Consider the following 25,181-nt stretch of genomic DNA (forward strand, 5'->3'; position numbering starts at 1 on the left):
TATAATCAAATCGTTGAACATTTTCTTGAAAATATTATACGTTTTCGATTGACATCATTTCATTGTATTTTTTATGAGCATTTACCTTTCAGTTTATTGTTATTGTGAGTTCTTTTCAGTTTGTTTTGTGACACAGAAAATGCTGAGAATGTAATTATTGCGTCGAGTATGTTTTTGAGCAATGAACTACAAATTTGTTACTGTTTGAAGAACTTATTCATTTCTTAGAGGTTATATGGTTCATAATAATTTATGAAGAGAAATTCAACGCGAAATATACACATAATCAAATGGATTTCAACGACCCCTCATTTCATATGGCACTAATTCTTTTTCTTTGATTAACTAAATTCTGTTTTGTTTTCCTTGTTTCATTTTTGAATTCGCATTTGGATTGTCGATTGTAGTATTGATATTACATATTGTTATGGCAAAAATATAGAATGCAAATTAATTCGGGGTCTGCATGGTAAATGTGAAAAGCATAATCAAATGGAATTTATTTTAATTGCGTGAAAAAAAGTTGCGTTGGTTTTAGTGATAAAATCATTTTTGGGCATATTTTATTATTATCTACAGACAGAATTGGATTTTTTTATTATTGCCAAAAGAGTGGTTGAATTTAATTTGTCATTTTCAATTTGGATATATTCAATCTGAATCAATCAGAATATATTGAAATTGGTTGGCAATAAATTCGTTTTTAAAATAGTCTTCATTAATCCTTGACATGAAATTGTGCAAATTTGTCAAAAATGTGAATTAAGTTTCCTTGAATTCAATGGAACGAAAACATTACATTGCCTTGCATTGATCAAGTCATGGGAAAGTTCGTTACAAAACTGAATACAACAATACCGCAGCATTTTTTGTTTCAACGAGAGAAAAAAACAACACAATTGTTAAAATGAAAAATTGCGTTTCGTACTGATTTTGCGCTTTTTGCCTCGTTTTTGGTTTTCTCATTAATTTTAACAGGGAGGGAACTAATCACACTGTGTGTTTTGTTATGCGCGTTCAATTGTTTTATTTACAGTCGATGAAGCTCATCACAGCTCATTTTCACCACCGCCAATTTCATTGTTCAAATGATTGTCGTTTTGTTTCTCTGGCTATTGTGAGTTTATTCTAACAAAATAGCATCGCATTGATTATGAGCGGTTTCATTCAGCATTTTCATTCATATGGTGAATTTTAAAAAAAATATCGAATACATAATTTAAAACAAACATGCAGAGCTTTAACTTGTATCGATTTATAATTTTGAATATTAATCGTCACCGGCGTTGAAATGAACGACGCTGTAGCACTTTAAATAAATCTTCGATTTTGTCTGACGAAATTGCTCTCAATTAATCAAATTATTATATTTATTTGTTGTATCCATTTCAACGTGAAGAACAGCATAAATAAAATAAAAGAAACAAATAGTCAAAATGAAATTGTTATTAATTTATGTTTTTGGTTTTTTAATTTTGAATATAAGATGGTTGAAGCGACGAAATGAGAAGAAAAGTTATCGATGACATCTTTAGAATGCGATATTCATCATAAATACGCAGCTTGATGCCAATTAATTGAGTTCAATGTGCGATACACTTCAGTTGAGAGTGGCATGAAATGGTCAAACATCGATATGACGACGACATATTACTGGCGACAAAACAAAACCAAAAAAAAAAATGAATATAGATCCGACGCGGATGGCACACTGTGACAAAGGATCATAATTTATCGATTTATTGTCTAGTGTCCAAACAAAATAAACGTTAAATACTTATATTTTCGATGCTGCATTCGGACTATATTATCGTTTAAGTGCTCAATAAGTTGGCACCTATTTCTTTCGTTTTGTTAAATATATTATTTTCTCTCTTTTGGTCGACGATGATGATGATTCAGTATTTTGGTTTCAGAATTATATTTATATATTTTTGGTTCATTAAAACCTTCTTTTATTGGCCCGTTGAATAAACACTGGCACCATTTATAAAGCCACCCAAAAATTCTACCCAATTATTCAAATGTTTCGATTCGACAGAACCATATTTTTTTAACAAGGTTATGTGTGTTTTGTGATGTCATCGATAAATATAAAAACGCATAAAGCGTAAGAAACGCATAAAATAAATTGATCCAAAGAGAAAAGGACAACCGAAAGAATTACGTTCGTTTGATTAACAAATTATCGTTAGAATATGGACGCACTTTTTCACTGTCGCCACAAAAATTGAAAAACCAAATCAACCATGGCTGTACAGATAAGTCCTCACAACATGAATTCACAAGTGGCGTAAGATGATATCTTTCACTGAACATATTAATAAATTTATTTGTTCAAAAATGCCGATGCAAAAGATTGAAATCTTATCTCTTCAATATCTTTTTGGAATTTTACATTTTATCTTTGAATTTAATATCAAACAAAATTCTAAAGATGAATGAAATTTTGTTTTGAAATCAATTGTGAAGGGGGGATTCCTGCCCAAATTCAATTCTCAAATAATAAAGTATATTTTCAACGCAGAACCAATACGTTTATTTCCCAACAATCATCTTTCGTGTTTTCGCATTTATGAAACGGTTGCCATCATCACGAAGTGCTTCTATTCGAAACAAGAAAAATGAGGGTGTGTTGAGTGCTTTCGCCACTTGATTCATCAACAAACATAGTCACGAGTAAATCACGATCAACATTATCCACAATCTTGTGGGTTATTTATCAAGCTAATTGTGTAAACATTTCAAATGTGCCCCACCTCATTCAGGATTCGATTCAATGGTGATGCGTGTTGATGCTTTGTTAAGTGTATTTCGCATTCAGTGTGCGACAAAGCAATTATTGCACGATTTGATTAGATTACATTTCATTCGATTAGGCGAGATGTTATTAAGATGTACAACAAGATTATGCTATTCATTCAATTACAATGTAAGTATAAATGGATTCATGCGCTGCCCGAAGGGATGCTATTGATATAGGCACATCTTTATTATTGTGTGCCAAAGCAGAGTACAGTTTATTTTTCGTCGACCGCAAAACAGTTTTTTGAGCGTGCAACAGAATGGACGTTTATTGTGCGATGATTAATGGATATCGGGTCAGCGTGCTGACATTCGAATGAAATAGAGATGCGGGTATTATTTATTAACAATCTTTCATCTTTTTCAATAATAGTGCAAATTTTTTTCTGCTTTTTTCCGTAAAGTTATGAAACGTTGAGAGTTACATGTGTTCAAATGTAGTTATGAGAATAATTTGATAATAGACGAAAGATATATTTGTTTATTTAACCAATTTATATGGCAACATATTTGTCAATTGATGTTGGGCTATGACATAACGAAACAATTATATTTTAGGCATAGACTGTAACATTTGATGCCGCCGAAAGCATCAGCTACACCTCCTGCTGAACTCGAATCACTTACGGCGTCTGAGAGCATTTATTGGGGATCTGTAATGGAATCAAATCAAACTTATGTCAAACTAAAGATGTCTAGTCAATTATTCGCTTCTGAAAAATTCTGCGCAAAATCATTTCTGATTTGGAAAAGTCTGAAATCCTACTTCGAATTGCCATATTATATCAAATGGGAATTTCATGAGAATGTATTAAAGCTGTAACTGACAAACTTCGTCGAACGAATTACATACCAAATACGTATTAAAATGGACAACGGAACGAGAAAAAGAAACCGAAAATCATTGCCAAGTCATTAGATTCGCATAATTCAACATTTGATATATGTTCATTACATCGAAAAGTAACTCTCTCACCGAATGTAATTACACAAACCGTATGTCTTTCTAATTTCAAAATAGAATCGCGCATTTGTTACAGGTTCACATGACGTCTCGCGTCTTTTTTTCTTGTCTACAAAATAAATTATTTTGAAATTCGATTTTTATTTGTATTCCAAATGATACGCATTCCAAATTATTTCTTCAAATAACAATGAATGGCACCGAAACTCACATTGAACGATACATAATATTCCGTTCGTTTTTCCACCAGAAGAATCTTCACATCGAAATAATTTTAATGAAAATTTTACTCTACAAATCATTAGTGAATTCATAACGCCAAAGAAACGAGTTTAAATTGTTTATGGACAAATTTCGAGCATTAAAGAAACATATTCATTTCTTGTGAAACAAAATACTTTATGCAGACTTCCGTCACATAAACAAACAAAAAAACACGATGTAATATCATTTTGTTTCTTTAATGAACAGAAAATTCCTCAAAATGTAATTTATTCAAATGAAATCATTTCTTGGTATGAATGTAGTTTTCAACTCTTGTTTGGAATAAAAAGCGACCATCCGATTGGTTGTCCGTGCGATCGTGCGTCTGAATTAACACTTCAGTTTGACTCCGCCCATTTGAAAACGAGCATCTGTACGCTGTACATTTCCGTATCGTTGACTGCTTTTTTCCATTGCTTTTGTTCATGCTGCAGGCCAACCTCGGCTATTCCAATAAAAAAGCAACCACAAGGCGAAGTGATTGCTCAAAAGCAGACATGCGCATCGTTTTCAACGAATCCTACCGATTCCACATTCTTTGTTGTTGCTTTTTTGCAATGGCATTTTCGTTATAGCTTGTAAGGAGTGATAACGTTTAAATTTACAATAAATTTTTGACACGAACTTGCGCAGAAAATCGCTTCAGGTCATCTAAGGAATTCAAGTATTCCGTTTGAATTTGCGCTACATTTTTATTGGATGAACAAAATGTTGTTACATTCAAAATATTATTTATATACATTCAAGCATTCAAGTAATCTGAATGCCAAGCTGAATACTCACAAATTAAAACACGTATAAAATCAATGCACAACACAGCAACACACACGAACAATCATAAGTAAAATGGATTTATACAAAAACTTACGCACATCAAGTTTATCGATTGAGTACACATGAACAACTTTGTATATTCGTACTTTTGTCACAATTTCATGCTTCAAATATCACAGAAAAGAATTGGTTTGCCGTTTTCAACTGTAGTTCACCATTTTCAAGACGAACGTCTTTTTTCATTGGCTATTTAAAGAGGAACGGGTTAGAGACAGAGTTAAAATCATTTGCAATCTTTTCTTGAACGAGTTTCAAGTGGACTCCTTGAATAGAATGTAACAATCAAAAGCAAATCTCCTTATATTCTGAAGTGATCACAATGTTTTCATTGCTATTAAATGCGATTATGTGTTTGGTTTCATTATTATTGCATTCCGATGGATTTGAATTGAAAGGATACGAATTTCGAAAATCTCTTGAGAATCTATGGGGTGTCGTTTTGAATCTCTATTCAATTGTAATGTAATTTAATAGGATTTCATAAAGCGTGAAATTCAATAAGAAAATGTTAGCCAAAGTAACGATTACGGCAGCTTATTTAAACTTTTCTACATGAAATCTTAGTCCCAGCAACAGATGGCGTTGCACGACTCCAACTTGAATTGATATGAATGAGAAAAGTTTTGATTTGAAAGAAATAGCAAATAAATAACTCATAACAAAGCGTTGAAATCGAATTCAAATGACATTATTGAAAATCAGCAAGGCATTTCATTTTTTTATTAAATTATTTCTTTTGTATTGTATCTGAGCTTAAAATACATATTTTCTTACTTTTTTTGTCTTTAAATAGATCATTTACTAACTGTAATTGTGTACAATTGTTTATTTTTTTTATAATAAAAAACAATTTGTGTGTGCCATGTGATTCTATCTGCTTGTGGATTTATTTCTCTTTTCTTTTATATGTCATGCGTGTTCATGTTCTAGATCATATTTGGCAACATATCAACGCGATTGATTCAATCACTTCAATCACACGTAATCCAATTGAATGGTCATTTGTTTCACACCAATCGATTCGAATATCATTCGAGCCTGTTTCGTAACATATTTAGCGTCTGCATTTTCGGACACTTCAATTTTTATTGCACCTATATAAACATCACTGCACAATGTCCAAAAGTGTGGCTCTTGTACGCTATAAACACCAGCCAGTCCAGTCACCTTTTGATAGCATTGCGATAGGGGATAATCAATGCTTTGCGGTTGTCGCATCATCAATACTTGTGCTGATTCTTTGATTAAACCAATCACACTGGCAGCAATTAAAAGTGCAATGAAGATCGAACAAATTGGATCGGCTCTCATCCATCCAAACATATGCATCAATATGGCCGATATAATGACTCCCACCGAACCCAATGTGTCGGCCAAAATATGTAGAAAAACACCTCGCATAATTTGCGAATTGGCTCCACCCGAAGGGATGTTATGACTATGGCCATGTGACCCTTCATGCGAATGTCCATGGTTATCTGCATAATTGTTGTGCGAATGTCCATGATTATTCGCCAACAAATCGCCGTGATGATCATGCGAATGCGAAGAATGACTATGTCCATGGCCTCCGCCGCCATGTGAATGACCATGACCATGTTGGAATGCATAAATACCAACCAAATTCACAAGAAACCCTAGAACTGAAACGACAAACAATCGTTCGTGTTTTACCTGCAAAAAAACAATAAATTAAAAATTAATTTTTTAATTAAGTTTTAAATGAAATGTTTTCTCTCACCTCTGGCGGTTCAATTGCACGTTCAACTGCCTCTGACAATATGAAGAATGAAATAAACAACAAAAATAAGCTGTTCACAAAGCCAGCCAATACTTCAGCTCGTACGTATCCATACGAATATTTATCGTTGGCCTTCCATTTTGTGATTACCGATGCGACTAAACCGGCCATCAGCCCCGTGCAATCGAAAAACATGTGAAACGAATCGGATATTAAACCTGAAAAAAAACAAATAGATCATATACAGCGTTAAACATGAATGATACAAGTAGTTTGTCTTTGTTCACTCACCCAAACTGTTGGTTGCAATACCATAGAAAAGTTCTACGAACGCGAAACTTAAGTTCAACAGTAAAAATAGAAATAAATTTCTCGAATTTCGATCGGAGAAAATAAGACGCTTCCAGTCGTTTAGTTTCGTCTTGATGCGGTACAAAAGACTGCGATGATCTCGATGTGTTAATGGAAGCATTTTGAACTTTCTTCTATACAATTACTATAAACAAAAGCGATGAATTGACTTTAAAACTATAAAAATGCGTGCGGAATGGAAGATAAGTGTGATGTTTAGTGCCGGTTGAATAGAAGAAAGTGTACGACAAATAGCCAGACCTGCAAAGAAATAAAAAAAAGTCACATATTGATTATTAGCAACGGAACTATGGTATATTCGTGAGAAAAGTAAAAAAAATGTATCACTCTATAAAATATTCATGACGACATAAGCGATATCTCTTTTGATAAAAAAAAAACCGACAACTCACGGCAATTCACGGCCATTCATATTTTTACAATTTGATTAATATAAACATCAATTTATAGAACTTACATAGTTGTCTTTGTACACGTGTCACTTTTTTCTAATTTTTTATTTTCATAGAAAAATATGCGAAAAACAACCATGTCATTTGAATTGTATTCATACCCGTATCGGACCGAGCATATCATCAAAAAGCAATTATCAATGGGCAAAATCTAACCTCAACATGCATTAAATACGATATTTGTTTGTGTTCATTTTCCTGAATGCATTCATTCTCATAACATAAACAATTGCGTGAAGTAATTTTGCATTTGTTTTCAAATGAATAAAAAAAAGAGTTCAAGTGCACTGCCATGAAATACTTGCTTAAGTAGTTGTTTTTTTCTCGTTGTTTAAGCTCAATTATGATTGCCGTCGTAGATTTGCATATCATTTTAAATTGATTGCCACTATTACCATTGCGAGACAATGTCTCAAGAATAAATTTGCTTCTTAAATTACCTTCGTTAATCTCGTTATCTATTCACTCAAAATGTGTTCCGCAACATTTTGATTCGACCAATTGTTTCGATTTATTTATGGAATTTCCGGACACTCACTAAATGTTTCTTGTGAAAAACGTATTTTTGATATAATTGTAAAAAATTGTAAAACACTTTTATTCTCTGCCGATCGAAAACGTTGACACAATTTGGCGGCGATTTCGGTAAATTACCTTCTGTTTCGGTATTCAAACAACAGGCAATTATCACACAGACTAAATTGTGTCGAGCACGTCATCAGTATTTTTCGTGCTTTTTTACCTCTGTTGGTTCGTTTGAATGAAATGTCAAAATGAGCGTATAAACAGCTGAATAAAAAACTACTTTGTCAGCAATTGCGGTGCACGATGACGTTTTATAGCGTTCAACTGTCACGCGATTTAGCGTTTTATTTCAGTTTTCTTTTAGGGAATTGAATGATTTTTTTTTGAAATTCCAACTGAAATAAAAAAAAAATCCAACTCAAAATATTTTTCTTTTTTATTCTGCTTTATTGATCTTAAGACGATTGTTATTTGTGCTAGAAACAATCGACTTAGCTGTTTTTCATGCAACTGTATAATATGTCAAAATGAATGCAATGAACTCGGTCGTTGTGGTCATTTGCACAGCTGTTAGAAATTGATGAAGTCATATTCGCGCTTCATGCGTAATGTTAGACGTAATATTTTCTCATTGCTGTCCCAGTGGGCTTTTCCGCGATCTGGATCGGTCGGTTGTGTTAATGGCAATTTTAAGCGATACATTGGTGTTTGTAAATCAATTTCGTTTGTTGTCACATCCAATTGCATTCGATCAATGCCAACTGTTTCGTTCGGCAGTATAATTTCCAAGCACATTTCTTCGCAACTTGCTGTTGCAGCTGTCTTGTTTCCTATTTGTAGATACATGTCTTCTGGCGTAACAGATTGTTTGTAAACAATGCGATATTCAGGGGTTAGTCGATCTTCTAACTCTGTATCATTTACAAGTGCCTCTTGTCTTTCCCATTCGAACAATGTCTTAGGTGGACTTTGTGCAACACTACGCGCAACTCTTTGGCCAATTTCTTGATGATTCGATGTTGTCGCAGCCGCTGAAGTTTTCTCAGTACTATTGTCGTGAGTTTTCAAATTTGATGTTGAAAATTTTATACCACAACTCGGAACACGATCATCCTCCGGTTCGGATTCAGATGAATTTCCGTCAGGTTTTTTAAGTAAATCTTGAATCAATCTTAAATTATTCGGATTTTCAAAAAAATCCATTTTTTATCGACCACGAATTACAATTTAATTGAAAAGGTGATAGACAAAACTGAAATAAATACTTTATGGTTGCTCTGGCAACGTCATATTTGGAAATATCATAGAAACCATTGACAACAGAAGTTGTTTGTACAGATATTTTGTCACGAATAAATCATTTCATCGCATAAAAGAGTGCATTTTGAACTGAAGAAATTTATTTAAAAAAAAAATGGTTTCGGTGAACGATATGAATCAGCATATAAGTGCTGTGATGGAGACCATAGGATGGCCGGAGGATGCATTCATGCCAATTGCCAACGATGAAAATCGACGACTCATGGAAAATATCGAACAGTATATGGAAGCCAAAAAAATGAAGACCCAACACCGAAACCAACTCACCGAACGGGTGAACATGTTGAAAGACCATTTTCAAAATGCCCAAAATGGGGTCATTCAAAATTTAGTAAGGCATTCAATTTATTTTGCCCAAAAACGATGACATTACACGTGAACGGAATTCAATTTCAGAAACTTCTTGACGCAAATCGATCGCAATGTGACAATGAATATCATATGCTCAAATTGGCTGAGAATGAGCTTGCAACATCGGAACATTTAAAAGGAGATGTTAAAAAAGAAGTCATTTCTCTGGACGAGAAAAATCATACCATCGAAAGTAAATCAATCGAATATCGACAAAAATGATTGAACTGATATAATTGGAAAAATGTTTTTCTTTTTAAATAGAGGATATGACTCGATTGAATGAGAAAATAGATAATCTTGGTACGGATATGCAATGGATGAAAAATGCATTAATCGAATGGGCACAAGCAATTGATCATGACGACCAAACCAATACGCTAATTGACAAATACTGCAAAGAGGACAAGAGAAAGGCTGAGGTAAGATCGACGCTTTAAGGCAATTTCTTTGAAAAACAAATGATTTTTTTACTAATTTGGTTGGAAACGTTTGCAGGCTTACGAGGTTCAAAGACAAGCAGTACAAAAAACAATTGTTAAAAATAAAAGTCGTCTCATCGAATTGGAAAGTGAAAAACAGTCACTTGAACAAATTGTTGAACGAACAAATGATTTGTATCGACAGGCGATTCTTGAACGTCGTCAGATGACTCACACATGGAGTACTGCCGTGCAAACATTGAATGCCCGCAATAACAGCATTAAAGAAACTTTTGAGGTAACATAACCACATCTAAAATGTATCACCTTATAATTACCATTTATCTTTTAAATTCAGAAAATTGCCCAAGTTAAAGACATCGGTGAGCGTAAAACAATCGAAATGAAAGAACAAACTGAGTTTCTCGACCAGCAAATTCAAAATAACAAAGAGAGCGAATTTATGATTGCTGAATTGAACGGGCAAATTTCGAAAGTTAGAGGTCTTTTGACGCGGTACAACGAAGAGATTCAACTTAAATCAAATGACTTAATAACACTGAGACGACAAATGCAACACGACACCAATTGCCTGCAACAAATGCGACAAAAAAATCAAAAGGCAGCCATTGAATACGATGCAAAGACCAAACAAATTGCAAAACTAAAGGAAATTGTTGACGACCTGACATCGAAAGTGGGAAAAATTCAAAATGAAAAAAATAATGCCGAAGATCGTCTGAGACATCTCGACGAACTATTTGAAGATGAAGAGAAATGCATACATGCGATTGAAATGGAAATGGCGCGACTTTCTCAAATGGTTTATCGATCAAGTCAGATAATTCAACAGCAATATAACGAACAAAAATTAATTGAGGTTTGTTCAACACAGAATCTATACGAATCGTGTAAACCAAATCAACGTTCTTCTTTTTAGACGGAAATTCATACATTGGAATCTTCAATTAAGGCAATCAGCGGCAATTTTTTGAATCAGGAAAAAGAGCTTGCCCGTCAAATGGAAATGCAATATGATATCGTAAGTGCATCACAAAATCATTTCTAAATGCTAAAAACTCTGAGAGTTCTTCTTACTTTAGCATTTCAAAACGTTGAAAATGGAATGCCGTGTGGCCAAAATGCAAGGTCAATTGAAAGAATTGGATCCGGAATTAATTGAAAGAAGTGAAACACTTCAACTATTATGTGCACATACGCAGAAGAAACGTGACAAAGTCAAACGGGAATTGTGTTCAGCTGAAGAGACAGAGCGACGTCTAAGGTCGTTGCTATTTGAAAACCAAAGTAATCACGTTGAATTGATGAACAAATTGCGAAATCGTCAATCAGAGTGCGAGGCCAGTCAACGGTCTATTGCAACAAATCGCGATATATTGCACGAACGTTTGGTCGAGCACAGTCTAATAAAAATGAGAGTTCATCAAATGGCCGAAATGTATAACAAGCAAATGGAGAAATTTTATGATTTGGAACAGCATAAGCTGCAATTACAATTGGCCGTTGATGAGCGTCTGGTTGATTTGCGTTGTCAAATGGATTTATTGGCTACAAAGCGAAAGCACTTGCGTGGCGAACGAGATCAGCTGAGGGCCGACATCAATGAGCGTAGGCTGAAAATTGATGCTTTGAAAGCACGCTTCGAACTTACAAATGAATTGCTTGGTAAAAATGAAGATGGAACGGTGGTCAGTGCGATTCAATTGAAAATGGAAACGGCACAGGAGAAGGCTCTCCTGTTAGAACAAGGCAGTAAATTGAATGAAAAAGTTTTAAACGCTGAAGCCGATATTAAAGCTTTGGAAAATACGTTAATTCTGTTGAATTTTTCAAATGATAAATATAAACGAAAGATGGGTCAAGTACAGGATAACGGTACGTCCTTGGAAAGTATGCGTTTAATCATTTTTTTAAGAGAATATTCTGGTTTTTTAGATGAACTCAATGAGAAAATGCAAAAACTGAGCAACGAATATGCGACAGCAATGAATCGATTAAAGGTTGCCAGAAACGATTTTGATAATGAGACAAGAAAACTGGATGAATTACAACGGCAATATGAACACTTTGAGATTGAACTGGACGAAATAAGCCGAAATCGATTGGAAAATAACGACGCTCTCATCAAGTTACACAGAGAAATTATGGAACAAAATTCAAAAGTCGAACGAGCCAAACGTGAACTGAAAATCGCAAAAAAGGCAATGATGAGGAAAGTTGGTGATCGCGAATATGTTCGACTTTTAGAGGTTTTATTAGTCTCTTTTAGAATTTCATATTCTTAAGTATTATTCTAAAAATAAATTTGGATTTGCAGAAGGATCTTACGACGAAGGAGCTTGAAAGTCGGAATACGACCGTTTTGCATCAACTATCCGATATAGTTGATACAGTACCCGGAATGAGCTTGGTCATCACTAAATTGCTCTATGAAAAAGGACTGGAGATTCCAATTCATCATCAAAATGCTCGCAATGCAGCTTCTAGTCTATCACGAGCAATAAGTCGTACGTCAATGCGCAGCTCTGGTAGAGCCAGTGAATGTAGCTTGACTATAAACAGTCGCGAAGATGATGGAATCATTTCAAGATGTACGCATTAAACTGATTTATTTTTTTAACTGACACTAAAATTTATATAAGAAAATGTAAAAAAAAATATTTATTTATTTTATAATTTGCATTGCAGTGTCAGAACGTTCGTTTGCAACGACATCCTCGACTGTGTCATCAAAAGCATCAACAACAACCAGATCTACAAAGAAATCTGATAAAAGCGCAGCACCAACTACTGCTTCACTGAGCTTCCAAATCGAAGGACAGTCCATACGCAGCGACAAAGTATCAAAATAAAGCGATAAACTACATAAAAACATTCAAATTCGCCACCCAACATTTAAATTCTGTGAATGAAAAATTGCGCAGCCAACTTCACACTCTTTCACACCAAAATTTGTAAACATAAGTGACATTTAGAAAAAAACAATTGTTTTGGTTTTTGTATGAACAAAGTAATCATAGCATAATATGTACATAATAAATTTCATTTGTTGAACAGCTTCGGGTGAAATCTCAGTATGGATCAGATCTCTGTTAATAATCAAAATGGTTTGTCAATAAAAAATATGATTTTAACTATTATTTCTTACTGTCAAACTAAACAAATAATTGTGTTTTCTTTTAATAGAGCTCGATGGTTTCAATCGTCGAATCGAATATTTCAAATGTGATTTTTGTCCGAGCACATTTTGCGACGAGGACAATTTCAATTCACACGTTCTCAATCATTTTGAGAAGAAAAATTGTGTGAACTGCGATAAACTGGTATTGCGAATCGGTAGCAAATGGTATCAGCTGCACATTGATGAGATTAAAATTGATGGGCCCGAGAATCAATTCATCGATTTATACATAAAGAAAGAAGTCGATGATAGTGACAATGATATAGCTGAATTCAACAGCGAGTCCAATATAATCGAAACCAATTCCTTCAAGGATGACTCAGACCAAAACGCAGATCAAAACACCGAATTGGATGTCTTCGACGAATATCAAACCGAAATTGATGAGAAAATTAAGAGAAAAAGCAAGAGAAAAACTTCCAGTAATATATATAGTGAAAATTCCGACAGAAATACTTCAAAAGCAGTTGAAGCACATAAACCGAGAGGGAAACGCTCTATTTGTCGAATTAAATGCCGAATTTGTGATCGGAATATTTGGAATTTCAATTTGGAAAGTCATTTGCAAAAGATGCATGTGCCGAATATAATTGTGTCAAAGGAAAAGATAAAATGCGAAACATGTGGCAAATTTTTTGCGAACAATGGAAATCTGAAAATTCATCAAGCAATACATAGTGGCATCAAACGATTTGGTAAGTTTGATACGTTTGGATAGATATGAGCCTTTTCTTCCGGCTGCTTTCGGCAGACTACTATAGGTTTACCAATTGTCAAATTTCAGTATGCAGCTACTGTGGCAAGAGCTATCGTCAACTATTTCATTTGACTGAGCACATGAATGGGCACACCGGGGAAAAACCGTATAATTGCGATATTTGCCATAAACGATTTGGAAGATATCAAATCCTTACCGCACATCTGCGAATCCACACAGGAGTTAAACCGTATGTCCATTGATAAAATACCAAGAACAAGCCTTCGAACTTTTGACAATTCTTTTTATCTTTATTTCAGATATAAATGTAACATTGAAAAATGCGATCGAGCCTTTGCGTATGAAATCGATCTAAGTCGTCATAAATACAGCGCACACGGAATTATTAAGAAAAAACATATTTGTTCAGTTTGTGCGAAAGTCTTTCCAGAAAATAAATTATTAAAAAAGCATCTGACGTCACATTCGTCGGGAAACATTCGACAAAAAGCCGGATCAAAAGCATAATTTTATCGTTAAGATTTATATTCAACAAAAACACAAGCATTTACTTTTAAATACAATCAATAAATGGTATTTATTTCTTGGTCATAATCATTGAGATCTAGTCATGAACTTTCTGCATGTGTTTCCGCAAGAATTTCGGTTCATAAAATATTTGGTCACATTTCGTACAGTTGAAAACCTTGTCAATGATTCCGTGAGCCGAGCGTTTGTGTCTCTTCAAATCCGTGTTGTAAGCATACGATTTTTCGTTGCAAATATCGCACACCTAAATAGGAGAAAAAAAGTTGTTATTAGTTTATAACTTGGTTGTTCAGCGATTGGAATTTTAATAAAAAAATCTTACGTATGGTTTCTCTCCGGTATGCGTCCTTTTATGCAGATTCAAACCAGACAGCGTTCGAAATGATTTACCACAAATTTTACACACGCACGGCAATTGATTCTGATGGATGAGTTGATGCCACTGTAGATTCGATTGTCGATTGAAGACTTTTCCACATTCGCCACACTCAAATTGCTTTCCATTCAAATGTATTTGATTGACGTGTGACTTCAAAATGTAAGTATTTGCAAACTTTTTATTGCAAAACTCGCAAATATGTTGAATATCGGTTTTTTGTTTGACGTTAATGTGATGACGATTAAAGTGAATTTTCAAGGAGCGCATCGAGAAAAAATTGCCTTTGTGACATACAAAACATTCATACGTGACGCTGTCGATTTTTCGTTTTGCAACACACTTAGTGCTCAAGCGATGATGCTCAAACTGTCGATCACCGATCAGAACTTTTTCACATGTTGTGCAAGTGTACGGTTTGAAATGGTCATCAATGTGAACGTTTCGATCTTCGATGGTGGCAAATTTTTTGTCACAAATGTCACACGGAATTTCTTCCTCACTCACACATTGAATCTCTAGATACACTTCCGTTGTGTCCTCTGGTACAATGTATTCGCTATTAATCGTGTTTGTATCAAGTTCATCGTTTACATCCAATTTTGGTACGGCCCATTCGTTGAGTGCTTTGCTCACATTCAACGTAAACATATATTCGGGAAAATGGGCATCGCATATCGCATGTTTCTTTGTAATTTGCTTCACATCCAAATTTATTGCTTTGCACCATGTTTTTCGACTAAATTGAATAAAGTTACGATTATTTTGAGAAAAAAGTTTATATTTTGATTAAAATATTCAAAATCTTACGTCTTTAAATCAGTTGGAAATCGATGAAATTCCACTGAACTTGTGGCGCTCAGAATATTTCTACATGCCTTCACACAACATTTTGTTCCATATGGAAGTTTTCCACTCATTTTGTATTGGTTTTATTTCTTCACACAATTTGTTTTTTTAAACAAATTTTTAAATTTTTCTTTTATTTTGAATTTCTATTTTAGGGGCACGCTTGTATCCAATAGGGAAAGTATTGGCTTCATTAATACACAAAGTGATTATGAATGTACAACAACAGCAAAGTGACAGTTCGGTGAATTCAGCAAATGTGTGTATGTTTGTGTGGCAACCCTGCGCTGTGTGACACTGACGTTTCATATTATCAAAATTTGTTTTCTAAAGCCTTGTCACACTCATATTTTTCTACATTTTAAATTAGATTGATTTTAAAAGCAATCATTTTAAGCACTTTTTTATATTTACTTTGGGCAATAGAATTGCTTCGTCGGAGAAGATGTTGCCGGGCAATTCAGTCGACATTCGAAGGAGGCAAATTGATACATTGAAAATTTTCAACAACAAGTGAGTGTATTATTAGCATTGAAATTGGATTTTGAATGTCATTCATAATAACATAATAATTATTAATTCGTATTACAGTGTGACTGAAATCAAAGCAAATGAAGAGTATTCCGTAGGTTTTAAGTCTGACGATCGACAAATGCTGTTGAATGTATTCCTCGGCCCAAAATTTCCAAATGAAAAACCGAAAATTGTCATTTCACCAAAAATACAGCATGAATGGATTGCTGATTTTTCCAGTGGCGAAATACAAACCGCACCAGGCCTTTTGAATGTAAATTAAATACCGTTGCGTTGTTACTGGTTCGCCAAAAATTGATCAATTCTTTATTTTAGTATACATTGCATCAAGATCTGGGACGTGTTGTTCAAGCGATTATTCGTGAGTTTGAAAAATTTCCTCCAGCACTTTGGCCAAATGGATCCGCAATGCCACAATCGACACAGTCCAATTTACCAGAACCAAATAAGTCGTCCATACCAGAATTGTGTAATTTATCGAAAGAAGAACTTCAAAAACTCGACAAAGATCCGCAATATTTAAGTGATTTTGTTGACGAAATGGCGATTATACAGCGACTTCACAACGACTTGGACACAATAATCGAAGACGTTAAAGTGGTGGCCACTGAAAATTTAACCAGAGAACAACACATGCAGCAACTACGATCGGCTATCGAAGAGATGCTCAATGAATTCCGAAAATTGGGCGGTTCATATGAATCATTGAGTGCGCGTTATCAGAAGAAATCGGAAGAGTTTGCACCACAACATATAAAGGAATTACTACAAATTGCAGCGTCAAATGCAGATGGTATCTGTGATACGTACGTCCAACAATTTCTGAATGGCTCAGTAGACGTACAGCAATTTCTAGATCAGTATCGAGAAGCTAAACAAATTAGTGCAATGCGAAAAGCAAAAGAAGAACGATTAACACATCAACTAAATGAGTTGGAACGGGCCACTTTTTGAACTTTTGATCTTTGACCAAGTATAAAATCGAAAAAAAAAACGTTTTAAACGATTCAATAAAAATATTTTACTCTATGAGCTTAAAAAGTTTGCATAATAAATAGCCTAATGAACTCAACAGTTGGATGTTTAACTTTATTCATTTCAAACATTTATTAGATTTACAGTTTCAGGATTTGCTTTTTTTACCATTCGAGTTATCTATTGAATGAATAGAAAATTTAGAGAAGCAATTCGTAATAATTTCCTTTTCTTCACATTCATTTTGAATTTGTCTCATAATAAAATGATATTGGTTGTCCCAAGAATGTTCATTATCCCAAATATTGTCACAACTATTCCGATATGTCATCAAACGTCAACCTTTTTATTTTTATTATTGTTTATTTATAAAAATGGAATCACGGTTATGAAGATGGAAGTGTGTTTTATTTGCAATGTTAAAACTGACGAAGAAAATAGAAATTTAAACGAAATTCGATCACAGCACACAAACACACGAATAACTGATGTGCTCCAAAATATGCTTGGTGACTTTAAATCGAAACGAAATATCAATGATGAATTCAACAGTGTCTGCTGTGATTGTCTTAACCGAATCGATGAATATGATTGGCTTTGTGTTATGGCCAAGAAGCAAGAACAAGAATTACGAGCCCTCCTCTTCCAAACTGAATCCATACACGAAGCTAAGCTCATTGAAACCAACAACAATGACATATTCGCACACCGAAAAGATGATATTTTATCACCAGAAATTCACGAATCTGTACGAAAGACTCGGTCTACGATACCAAAACAAATGCATAATGCCGGCCGAAGTAATGAAAATGACTGGAATGTTTTACACAAATTTGATGATTACAGTGAAGATGAAAGTGAAGTATATGACAGCAGCAACAGCGATGAGGAATACATGCCAACGAAAATAACAAAAAGAAAAACATTATCTAGAAGGGCACTATCGTTATCCAATCGAGTAGTCAGTGATAGCGCTGATGGCAATGAGGACGTTCCAAACAAAATTCAAACTGAATCTTCGAATGCGACGGATCAGTGTGAATCACATGAATGCTTGAGATGTGGTCAGATATTCAAGAGCAAAATGGATTTGATGGTAAATTTAGATTGCTACACTGTTCAAAATTGTAACATCCTAATTTTTCTTTGTGACTAATAACATTAGAACCACAGACTATGTCGAAACCGACAGCTAGAACCACTGGAAAAGACCTATCAATGCAACATATGCTCATTTTTTCTGAATGACCAAGAATCATTTGATGATCACATGAAACAACACGAAGACAAATCATCGCCATTTGAATGCGTTATTTGCAATAAATCTATGTCATCGAAAGGCGTTCTAACGAGACATATGAACGTTCATATTGTAAGTAAAAAAACACATTTTCAATTTTGTAAGTCCAATTTTTCATTGATTTTCTTCGATTTCAGGGCAACGTTTCGGGCGTGTGTGAGATCTGTGGCAAATCATTTATTCATCAAAGTTCACTAGAAACACATATGAAATTCCATAAAAATATACGAACAAAAAAATGCCCAGATTGTCCAATGACATTTGTCACAACGTCTCATTTACGACAACACCTTCAAACCCATGTACGTTACTCACTGGCACGATTTGTCTTCAATATTTTCAATTATACTTATGTGAATTCATGTTCTGCTCATTCTTTTCAGAGGAAAGATAAACCATACACATGTAACATTTGTGGCAATCAGTTTGGATACCTAGGCAACTTGAAAGCGCATGAGAAATTACATTTGGGAACCGATAAAATTCATAAGTGTTCGCAATGCGATACACAATTTGCAAGGCGCTCCAAACTAATGCAACATATTCAGCAGCAGCATTAATTTTATTGTTTATAAACCATAAATTAGTTAATCTCAAAATGTTCCAATAGTAAATAAAACTGACAAACATTTCAGTGCAGTCAGACAGCTTCAATATGGGCGATCAAATTTTTTTTGATGCTTTCCCCATTCTTCTGATTATTTTGGTTCGATCATTTTAATATGAACAAAGCCAACATTTGCATGACATGAATTGAAGTTTTCTTCATTGTTGTTCGCATTATACTTGTTTTTGGTTTAAATTCGATCTCTTCGATTTTCCTGTACTCGGTTTCGCTGTGAAAACGTTTTACGCTTTGAACGAACTCACACAGAAAATCAAAACCGAAATACACACATGAGAAACGTCGTTAGAAAGAGAACGAAACATTCGGTAACAGCAACAGAACGAAACACATGCTCGAAATAAAGTATTCAAGAAGCAAGTCCCTTAATCTTAATCACTAACACATCTGTTAAGCACTTCAATGTCATGAAATGTTTTAGCATGTCAGTCGAAGGAAGCACAAGGTTGAATAGCGTTCAGAATACACACATTTTCATATCAAATCATTTCGTATGTCGTACACACAACGTTTTATATTTTTATGCCTCTGTCGTAATAACAGTGTAAAGAATTCATCGGGCAAAGGCGTACACCAGTGCCGCTGCGGAAAAAAGTTTCGAAAATTTCAAATAATTTATAGATTTTGTGTTCGAAAAATTATTTAGAATAAAGTGCATTAAGACTCTGGTCTGCACGTCTAGTGAAGCAATTCGAGTGAATGAGTAAAATCGTCTGCCGTTTTGTTCTTCGTTTAGCTCAAAACGGAAATTATTGTGAACAAAAGGGCCCAGAAAAATCTCGTAAATTTTTTTCTACATTTTTTTTTTCGTCGCGAATTCGATATATTTCGAAATAATATCAAAATTAAACTGGACTTTTTGTAAAAAAAAAAACATTGAACAGTTCCTTAAAATAGAATAGTTAAAGTGCGGGTTTGCGTCGACACCAAATCAATAACGCTTCTCCATTTTCCTTTCTTATGTGTATTTTTTTCGTTCGTTCGTTCGTTCTATTTTGGGATGGCATCGCGCATTGGTGTGAATTTGTAAAGAACTCAACGATGATTTTTTCTTTGTTGTGTTTGGCGAATTGAATTCACCTTCGAATAAATAAATCATTTGGCTGTCGCGTTCATTTTAACCTATTTTATCGGTTTTGGCTACAAAGTGGGCTAAAAAGAACAGTTAGTTGAGTGTGATGCCTTATTTATCAAAACAAGAGAGACGCTGGCAGCACATTAGTATCGATTCAGTCGGTTTGATTTCATCACACATTGCTCCAACCAAATGCGTTAAGTGTGCGTGTATTCCAAATTATATGTGCTGTAGCGTTGTATTGCCTCCAATTTTAACTCAATAAGAAAACACATTTGTTTATGGTTGCATTCGATATATCAACACAAATGTGTAAATAAATATATTTCGGCCATCATCAGGAACTATAAAACAAACAAAACAACAATTTTTCCTCAAAAATAGTATTATAAAAATAGTTAAAAAAGACAAATGACACAAACCATAGTTCTTTTTCTTCAAATGTGTGACTAGTACCGAGAAACAAAATTAAATGTCAAAGAGAGAAAAAAAAATCCACTGAACTACAAATTACATCAAATTGAACAAAAAACAAAGACATCTAACCATTCTTATTTGCCAACATAATAAGATTGTAGTACGTGTTTGAATAATCTTTCTTATCAGTATTATAATTGCACACTTTATCTTCATACTTAATGATTTGATTAACTTCATGCACCTGCAATTCAAATTTATTGCGCTCCATTTTCAAAATTCGTGTATTATCAAAATCAAAGGAATGACCTGTATTGTATCTATGTGAAGCCAAAGCTACAATTTTATTCAAATTAGCAGTGCCATCGTTATCACATTTTTTATCATGTTGGCCAATCCTAATCGAAAGTTTCTGTATAGTTTCACCTATGTATTTTTTATCACAATCTTTACAAGGAATGTCATAAACAACACCACTCTTGTCATTTTTGGGTAAAGAATGTTTCATATTAGCGAACATATTAGAAACTTTATTCACTTTGTCCCGGCACTTTTCGATACGGCTGCCATGTTGGCCGTGGTCGGCCTCCAAAAGTCTTTTTTTACTTTTTTCCCTACGGTCACCGAGTTGCCTTCACGTAACACACCCCGGACATATGCATATCGTTGGAAAGGTCTTAAAGCCAGCTATCGAATGGTGCCATTTTTGGTTCAAAATGTATATTAAGTTTATATTCACAGTACACAGAAAATATCTACCAACTATTTTCGTCACAAAATTGATATCAGAAATGTTGTGTTTCAAATTTTGGTTTCGTCACTCGTTCTTCACCTCGATAGAGGTTTTTTATTTGATATAAGTGTCACGCAAATATTGCTATAGACCAAACATTCTTTATCTTCAAATTATTTTTGTCGAGGAATTCGTAATGAAACATAATACAAATTCGGTGCGAAATTATTTGGAATGATAATAATTTGTATTCTCACGCGTGTAAAATTATTGCTAACAATGAAAGTGAAGCGGACCCTCGAGCGGACCGAGTCTTTGAGACGACTGCATTCAACACGTACGTTGTATTTAATAGAAACACACGAATGTGAATATATATGTGTATTTAATGCGTGGTATTGATGACAAAAAAAAATGTTTTAACAATATTCACGATTTTAATTTTAAAATTGAAGTCACGGTGAATGTTTTGAATTTTGTTAGAGGCGGCGCAGTAGTCATTCAAATTGTTTGTAGTACGAAAAATATGTGAGCAAACCAGGTCAAATGTAGAAATGTTTGTCCAAATTTCGGGCAGGCAAACGGCAGTTGATTGGTCTGAGTGCGCAAATGTTGTCCAAGATGATGTTTTTGTATAAATGTTTTTGAACAAACGATGCATTGGAAAGGCTTTTCATCACTGTGGATTGACATTTGTTTCTTGAGATTTGACAACCTATCTGAAGTGTATTTTTGGCATTGATTTTCGTGTTCGATCTTTTCGAATTCGCTGGCATGAAATTTCTTGTGTCGATTCAAACTACCTTTGTCTGAAAAAGCCTTTGCACATACTTCACATACTGATTCCTTTGCAGCTTTTGATTTATTTTCCTTCTTTGCTCCTCTTCGTTTCTTTCCCTTGGAATTACGTCAACTTTGTCCTTCGCCATTCAACTCATTTTGTTCTGGATGAAATTGATTTCCATCATTTCGACCATCGCCTTTGCGTTGATGTGAACCATCTTTTGGTGACTATGAGCAGCAACTTTTCTTCGTACAATCTTCTTCGTCTTCACACTTGATTTCTTTCTTCGCATCAAGACCGTATTTGGTACACACCTAACCTTCGCCCTCGATCTCCGATTTGGTCGTGCATTGAGTCGCAACAATGTGTGATGGTGGTGGCGAAAAATGAATCAATTCAGCGCCGTCTCTTGGCTCGTCTTTGACAACGATTTTTTCCTTGATTTCGACCTTTCGAGTGCTTCGAGTGTTTGCATCTGAGTTTTACCTTTCTATCCAATGAACTATTGCTCGGGAATGGATTTATTTCACGTTTCTTCAACTACTCGTGACATGACTTGTGAGCAAAGAGAGAGAGAGAGCGCTGAAGAGAATCGTCATTTTTTATTTGCGGGATTGGGTTCGAATACAGTCTTCCCTTTTTTACATTTGGGTAAATGAAATGAGTTAAACAATGAATAGAACAGACAAAAAGGACTTCGATTTGAAATGGAAGCAAATGACAAAATACACAATATAATATGCATTTGTATTTTTTATCTAGATAAATTATTGAAATTTTTCAATTGCTATTCTGGTTTGATCTCTTTAATTTTATTTTTTGCGGACAAAATTTCATGCGAATAAACTATTTGTTGTGAAGTTCGATAACTGCAGGCCATTCGAACAATATATGCTGTAATTAATTATACAGAATTGTCATCAAAAATTCAATAAAATGATCATTTCAACTTTTGCATTTCATAATTGCACTGTACTCCTCCATAAGAAAGACTTTATACTTTCTCACTCTACCTTTCTCACTCGCACACAAACATACCCATCTATTTAGGTTTGATGTGCGAGAGTATGTTTTCTACGTAAATCGCCAGAAAAATTTACATTCGAACAAAAAAGCCTTGAAAAAGTAGGAAATGGAGAAGATGAAAACCTGAAATAGAAAGAGATAGACCTGAAAATGCATGATATGATAAATTGCGTAAAAAAGGAATTAACCTTGAATAAAAATGTCAAGTGATGAAAGGAAAGCAAATAATGTACTTGGAATCAAACTATTATTAAACTACTATTTTTCTCTTTTTTCTTTATGTTAATTCTGAATTTGCGGGAAGAGTCCCTCTTTTTTGTTTTGATTGTATTTTAAGTACCAGTTTTTAGTTGAAATCAAAATAAATAATCGATAAGTGTTGTTTGCTCGTGTTACATTTCAGATATGCAACCACTTCGTTACACAGTAATCATATTTAGGCAGAGTATTTCGTTTAGGCAGAAATTAAATTTTGAATGGATTGGTTGCAGTGTGTTGATCCCGTTTTGCTCAAGACTGCTGCATTGTGTATGATTGATGTGGAAACAGTTGAATATCGCCTCAAATTACACAATGAAACTAGGCCTTCTGCTCATATTTTTTTTAGCTGGATCAATGACTGTGCATGCATGTGAGTGTCTTCAATATTTAATTCATCGTGATTGATTCTTTCTTTTTACATATATTCATTCATTTGACTCAAATGATTTGAGATATAACAGGGTGATTCATTTATTTATGGACACTTTTCTCGGTCTCTTGTAGTATTGTTACAGCCGTAGAAACCCTTTTGGGCCAAAAAATTTTGTGTAAGGGAAAGAATCAGAATTAATATTTTTTTTTAAATTGGTTAAAATAGAATTTCTTGAATAAGAGCACTAAATCAAATTTTGGTTTTCCTTTATTCTGTATATTTTCTTATTTTCTTTACAACAATATTCGATTTTCCTTTTTACCTTGCCCCAACATTATATGTTCGCTTGTTCGTCAATGTGTACTTGTTGAATGATAGCTACACAAACATCCATCACCTTAGGAAATAAGCTTCGGAGCAAACGTTCACAGGGAGAAGTGTCTGAGTCAGATGAAAATATTTGCCAACGATTTAGTTGTCCTTTAGAAAACAATACATTTTTCAGCCCAATTGATACAACTACATTAAGCGATAATTATCCACCGACAACTAGTTGTACATTATTATTAACAGGTTGGTATCGTTCGGTTTGGTTTGGTTTGATTTTATGGAATGTATAGATATACGTACTTATTGCAAAACAAATATAATAATAATAATTATTTTTACCAGTTCTTCGGAGATTTCACTAACCCTCCCGCAGATTTGGGGCGCTGAATCCGAATCGAGCCTTAAAAATGAGTTACCTCTGATGAAAAATCCAAACTTCATTAAATTTTTGCAAAAATAATGAATTTTTTGCAATTTTTTGGTTAATAATTATTTTTTGAGTATTTTAAATGCCAGATTCAGATTCACCGTAAAATATTAACCCTAGAAGTGGTGGTGCATACGATTTCAAAATAATCTGCTTTATACACATTTTTGGTTTGAAAGTAAAAAAAAACGAGCAGAATAAGGTATTTTTGATATGGTCGGGGTCGGGCCGTTTTTTCTTCCTTTAAACAATGTAATGATGCCATTTACCTAGTTTTGAACGAAAATTAACAAAACCGGTCGGGAAACAACAATCCGTCAAGATAGTGAGATTTGGCCCACCCTACCCACCATACAAAAAATGTATGAAAATAATTCCAAAATGCAAATACCAACATGAATATTGATTTTTTTTTTGTTTTTATTCAATGAAAATAAAAAGCGAGTTGAATAAATATAAACTTTAATAAAAACAAATGCAGAAAAATTAATTCAAATCAGTTTAGTATGTGCGTTTTTTTCACATTGCATACACAAAACAGTCAAGTTTGAATGTTCGCCGCAAACGTTTTTGTTTCATTTACCACAACAAGTTTTGG

General features: G+C 34.1%; 8 protein-coding genes across 8 annotated transcripts in view; 5 read left to right on the plus strand and 3 right to left on the minus strand.

Moving 5' to 3' along the window:
* Nucleotides 1–5,717: 5,717 nt before the first annotated feature.
* On the minus strand, nucleotides 5,718–8,203 carry LOC116350686 (zinc transporter 7). The gene is made up of 4 exons (XM_031782578.1): nucleotides 7,873–8,203; nucleotides 6,900–7,220; nucleotides 6,609–6,826; nucleotides 5,718–6,541 (listed from the first exon to the last, which is right to left on the minus strand). The coding sequence occupies exons 2-4, from the start codon at nucleotides 7,078–7,080 to the stop codon at nucleotides 5,843–5,845; spliced, it is 1,098 nt and encodes a 365-aa protein (XP_031638438.1). The 5' UTR covers nucleotides 7,081–7,220; nucleotides 7,873–8,203; the 3' UTR covers nucleotides 5,718–5,842.
* A 302-nt stretch (nucleotides 8,204–8,505) lies between these two features.
* On the minus strand, nucleotides 8,506–9,188 carry LOC116350894 (protein PIH1D3). The gene has a single exon (XM_031782876.1). The coding sequence runs from the start codon at nucleotides 9,158–9,160 to the stop codon at nucleotides 8,528–8,530; it is 633 nt and encodes a 210-aa protein (XP_031638736.1). The 5' UTR covers nucleotides 9,161–9,188; the 3' UTR covers nucleotides 8,506–8,527.
* A 201-nt stretch (nucleotides 9,189–9,389) lies between these two features.
* LOC116350825 (coiled-coil domain-containing protein 39) lies at nucleotides 9,390–12,990 on the plus strand. Its single transcript, XM_031782794.1, has 10 exons — nucleotides 9,390–9,608; nucleotides 9,674–9,821; nucleotides 9,893–10,050; nucleotides 10,127–10,348; nucleotides 10,409–10,930; nucleotides 10,991–11,092; nucleotides 11,154–11,946; nucleotides 12,007–12,320; nucleotides 12,389–12,662; nucleotides 12,760–12,990. The coding sequence occupies exons 1-10, from the start codon at nucleotides 9,390–9,392 to the stop codon at nucleotides 12,921–12,923; spliced, it is 2,916 nt and encodes a 971-aa protein (XP_031638654.1). The 3' UTR covers nucleotides 12,924–12,990.
* A 61-nt stretch (nucleotides 12,991–13,051) lies between these two features.
* On the plus strand, nucleotides 13,052–14,564 carry LOC116350850 (zinc finger protein 492-like). The gene is made up of 4 exons (XM_031782820.1): nucleotides 13,052–13,178; nucleotides 13,258–13,947; nucleotides 14,037–14,199; nucleotides 14,270–14,564. The coding sequence occupies exons 1-4, from the start codon at nucleotides 13,148–13,150 to the stop codon at nucleotides 14,475–14,477; spliced, it is 1,092 nt and encodes a 363-aa protein (XP_031638680.1). The 5' UTR covers nucleotides 13,052–13,147; the 3' UTR covers nucleotides 14,478–14,564.
* Nucleotides 14,517–16,095, minus strand: LOC116350851 (zinc finger protein 721-like). The gene is made up of 3 exons (XM_031782821.1): nucleotides 15,685–16,095; nucleotides 14,821–15,613; nucleotides 14,517–14,742 (listed from the first exon to the last, which is right to left on the minus strand). The coding sequence occupies exons 1-3, from the start codon at nucleotides 15,792–15,794 to the stop codon at nucleotides 14,575–14,577; spliced, it is 1,071 nt and encodes a 356-aa protein (XP_031638681.1). The 5' UTR covers nucleotides 15,795–16,095; the 3' UTR covers nucleotides 14,517–14,574.
* On the plus strand, nucleotides 16,034–17,331 carry LOC116350852. The gene is made up of 3 exons (XM_031782822.1): nucleotides 16,034–16,236; nucleotides 16,315–16,510; nucleotides 16,573–17,331. The coding sequence occupies exons 1-3, from the start codon at nucleotides 16,169–16,171 to the stop codon at nucleotides 17,209–17,211; spliced, it is 903 nt and encodes a 300-aa protein (XP_031638682.1). The 5' UTR covers nucleotides 16,034–16,168; the 3' UTR covers nucleotides 17,212–17,331.
* A 279-nt stretch (nucleotides 17,332–17,610) lies between these two features.
* LOC116350738 (zinc finger protein 33A-like) lies at nucleotides 17,611–19,152 on the plus strand. The gene is made up of 4 exons (XM_031782651.1): nucleotides 17,611–18,328; nucleotides 18,398–18,604; nucleotides 18,670–18,834; nucleotides 18,916–19,152. Exons 1-4 carry the CDS (start codon nucleotides 17,621–17,623, stop codon nucleotides 19,090–19,092), a joined length of 1,257 nt encoding a protein of 418 aa, XP_031638511.1. The 5' UTR covers nucleotides 17,611–17,620; the 3' UTR covers nucleotides 19,093–19,152.
* Nucleotides 19,153–19,949: 797 nt separating this feature from the next.
* The window catches only part of LOC116350937 (neuropilin and tolloid-like protein 1), a 32,060-nt gene continuing 26,828 nt past the window's right edge, over nucleotides 19,950–25,181 (plus strand). The window contains exons 1-4 of the mRNA XM_031782945.1: nucleotides 19,950–20,809; nucleotides 23,596–23,720; nucleotides 23,800–23,823; nucleotides 24,205–24,399. Coding sequence (XP_031638805.1) covers nucleotides 23,669–23,720; nucleotides 23,800–23,823; nucleotides 24,205–24,399 — 271 coding nt within the window. The 5' untranslated portion in view covers nucleotides 19,950–20,809; nucleotides 23,596–23,668. The remainder of the gene's footprint in view (nucleotides 20,810–23,595; nucleotides 23,721–23,799; nucleotides 23,824–24,204; nucleotides 24,400–25,181) is intronic.

The sequence above is a fragment of the Contarinia nasturtii genome, unplaced genomic scaffold (assembly GCF_009176525.2).
Source record: "Contarinia nasturtii isolate CC-2019 unplaced genomic scaffold, AAFC_CNas_1.1 Cnas_scaffold_4311, whole genome shotgun sequence".
Lineage (NCBI taxonomy): Eukaryota > Metazoa > Arthropoda > Insecta > Diptera > Cecidomyiidae > Contarinia > Contarinia nasturtii.

What these genes read in the sequence shown, in the direction of transcription:
- LOC116350852 (XM_031782822.1), top strand. Translation starts at nt 16,169, where the DNA reads ATGTTGCCGGGCAATTCAGTCGACATTCGAAGGAGGCAAATTGATACA. An exon ending in TTGAAAATTTTCAACAACAA is followed by an intron (nt 16,237 to 16,314) that starts GTGAGTGTATTA and finishes TTCGTATTACAG; the next exon opens with TGTGACTGAAATCAAAGCAA. An exon ending in CCGCACCAGGCCTTTTGAAT is followed by an intron (nt 16,511 to 16,572) that starts GTAAATTAAATA and finishes TCTTTATTTTAG; the next exon opens with TATACATTGCATCAAGATCT.
- LOC116350686 (XM_031782578.1), bottom strand. Translation starts at nt 7,080, where the DNA reads ATGCTTCCATTAACACATCGAGATCATCGCAGTCTTTTGTACCGCATC. An exon ending in TATTGCAACCAACAGTTTGG is followed by an intron (nt 6,827 to 6,899) that starts GTGAGTGAACAA and finishes GTTTTTTTTCAG; the next exon opens with GTTTAATATCCGATTCGTTT. An exon ending in GTGCAATTGAACCGCCAGAG is followed by an intron (nt 6,542 to 6,608) that starts GTGAGAGAAAAC and finishes GTTTTTTTGCAG; the next exon opens with GTAAAACACGAACGATTGTT.
- LOC116350851 (XM_031782821.1), bottom strand. Translation starts at nt 15,794, where the DNA reads ATGAGTGGAAAACTTCCATATGGAACAAAATGTTGTGTGAAGGCATGT. An exon ending in TTTCCAACTGATTTAAAGAC is followed by an intron (nt 15,614 to 15,684) that starts GTAAGATTTTGA and finishes TATTCAATTTAG; the next exon opens with TCGAAAAACATGGTGCAAAG. An exon ending in ATACCGGAGAGAAACCATAC is followed by an intron (nt 14,743 to 14,820) that starts GTAAGATTTTTT and finishes TCTCCTATTTAG; the next exon opens with GTGTGCGATATTTGCAACGA.
- LOC116350894 (XM_031782876.1), bottom strand. Translation starts at nt 9,160, where the DNA reads ATGGATTTTTTTGAAAATCCGAATAATTTAAGATTGATTCAAGATTTA.
- LOC116350738 (XM_031782651.1), top strand. Translation starts at nt 17,621, where the DNA reads ATGAAGATGGAAGTGTGTTTTATTTGCAATGTTAAAACTGACGAAGAA. An exon ending in GACATATGAACGTTCATATT is followed by an intron (nt 18,605 to 18,669) that starts GTAAGTAAAAAA and finishes CTTCGATTTCAG; the next exon opens with GGCAACGTTTCGGGCGTGTG. An exon ending in GACAACACCTTCAAACCCAT is followed by an intron (nt 18,835 to 18,915) that starts GTACGTTACTCA and finishes CATTCTTTTCAG; the next exon opens with AGGAAAGATAAACCATACAC.
- LOC116350850 (XM_031782820.1), top strand. Translation starts at nt 13,148, where the DNA reads ATGGATCAGATCTCTGTTAATAATCAAAATG. An exon ending in CTCTGTTAATAATCAAAATG is followed by an intron (nt 13,179 to 13,257) that starts GTTTGTCAATAA and finishes TTCTTTTAATAG; the next exon opens with AGCTCGATGGTTTCAATCGT. An exon ending in TAGTGGCATCAAACGATTTG is followed by an intron (nt 13,948 to 14,036) that starts GTAAGTTTGATA and finishes GTCAAATTTCAG; the next exon opens with TATGCAGCTACTGTGGCAAG.
- LOC116350825 (XM_031782794.1), top strand. Translation starts at nt 9,390, where the DNA reads ATGAATCAGCATATAAGTGCTGTGATGGAGACCATAGGATGGCCGGAG. An exon ending in GAAAAATCATACCATCGAAA is followed by an intron (nt 9,822 to 9,892) that starts GTAAATCAATCG and finishes CTTTTTAAATAG; the next exon opens with AGGATATGACTCGATTGAAT. An exon ending in TGGAAATGCAATATGATATC is followed by an intron (nt 11,093 to 11,153) that starts GTAAGTGCATCA and finishes TTCTTACTTTAG; the next exon opens with CATTTCAAAACGTTGAAAAT.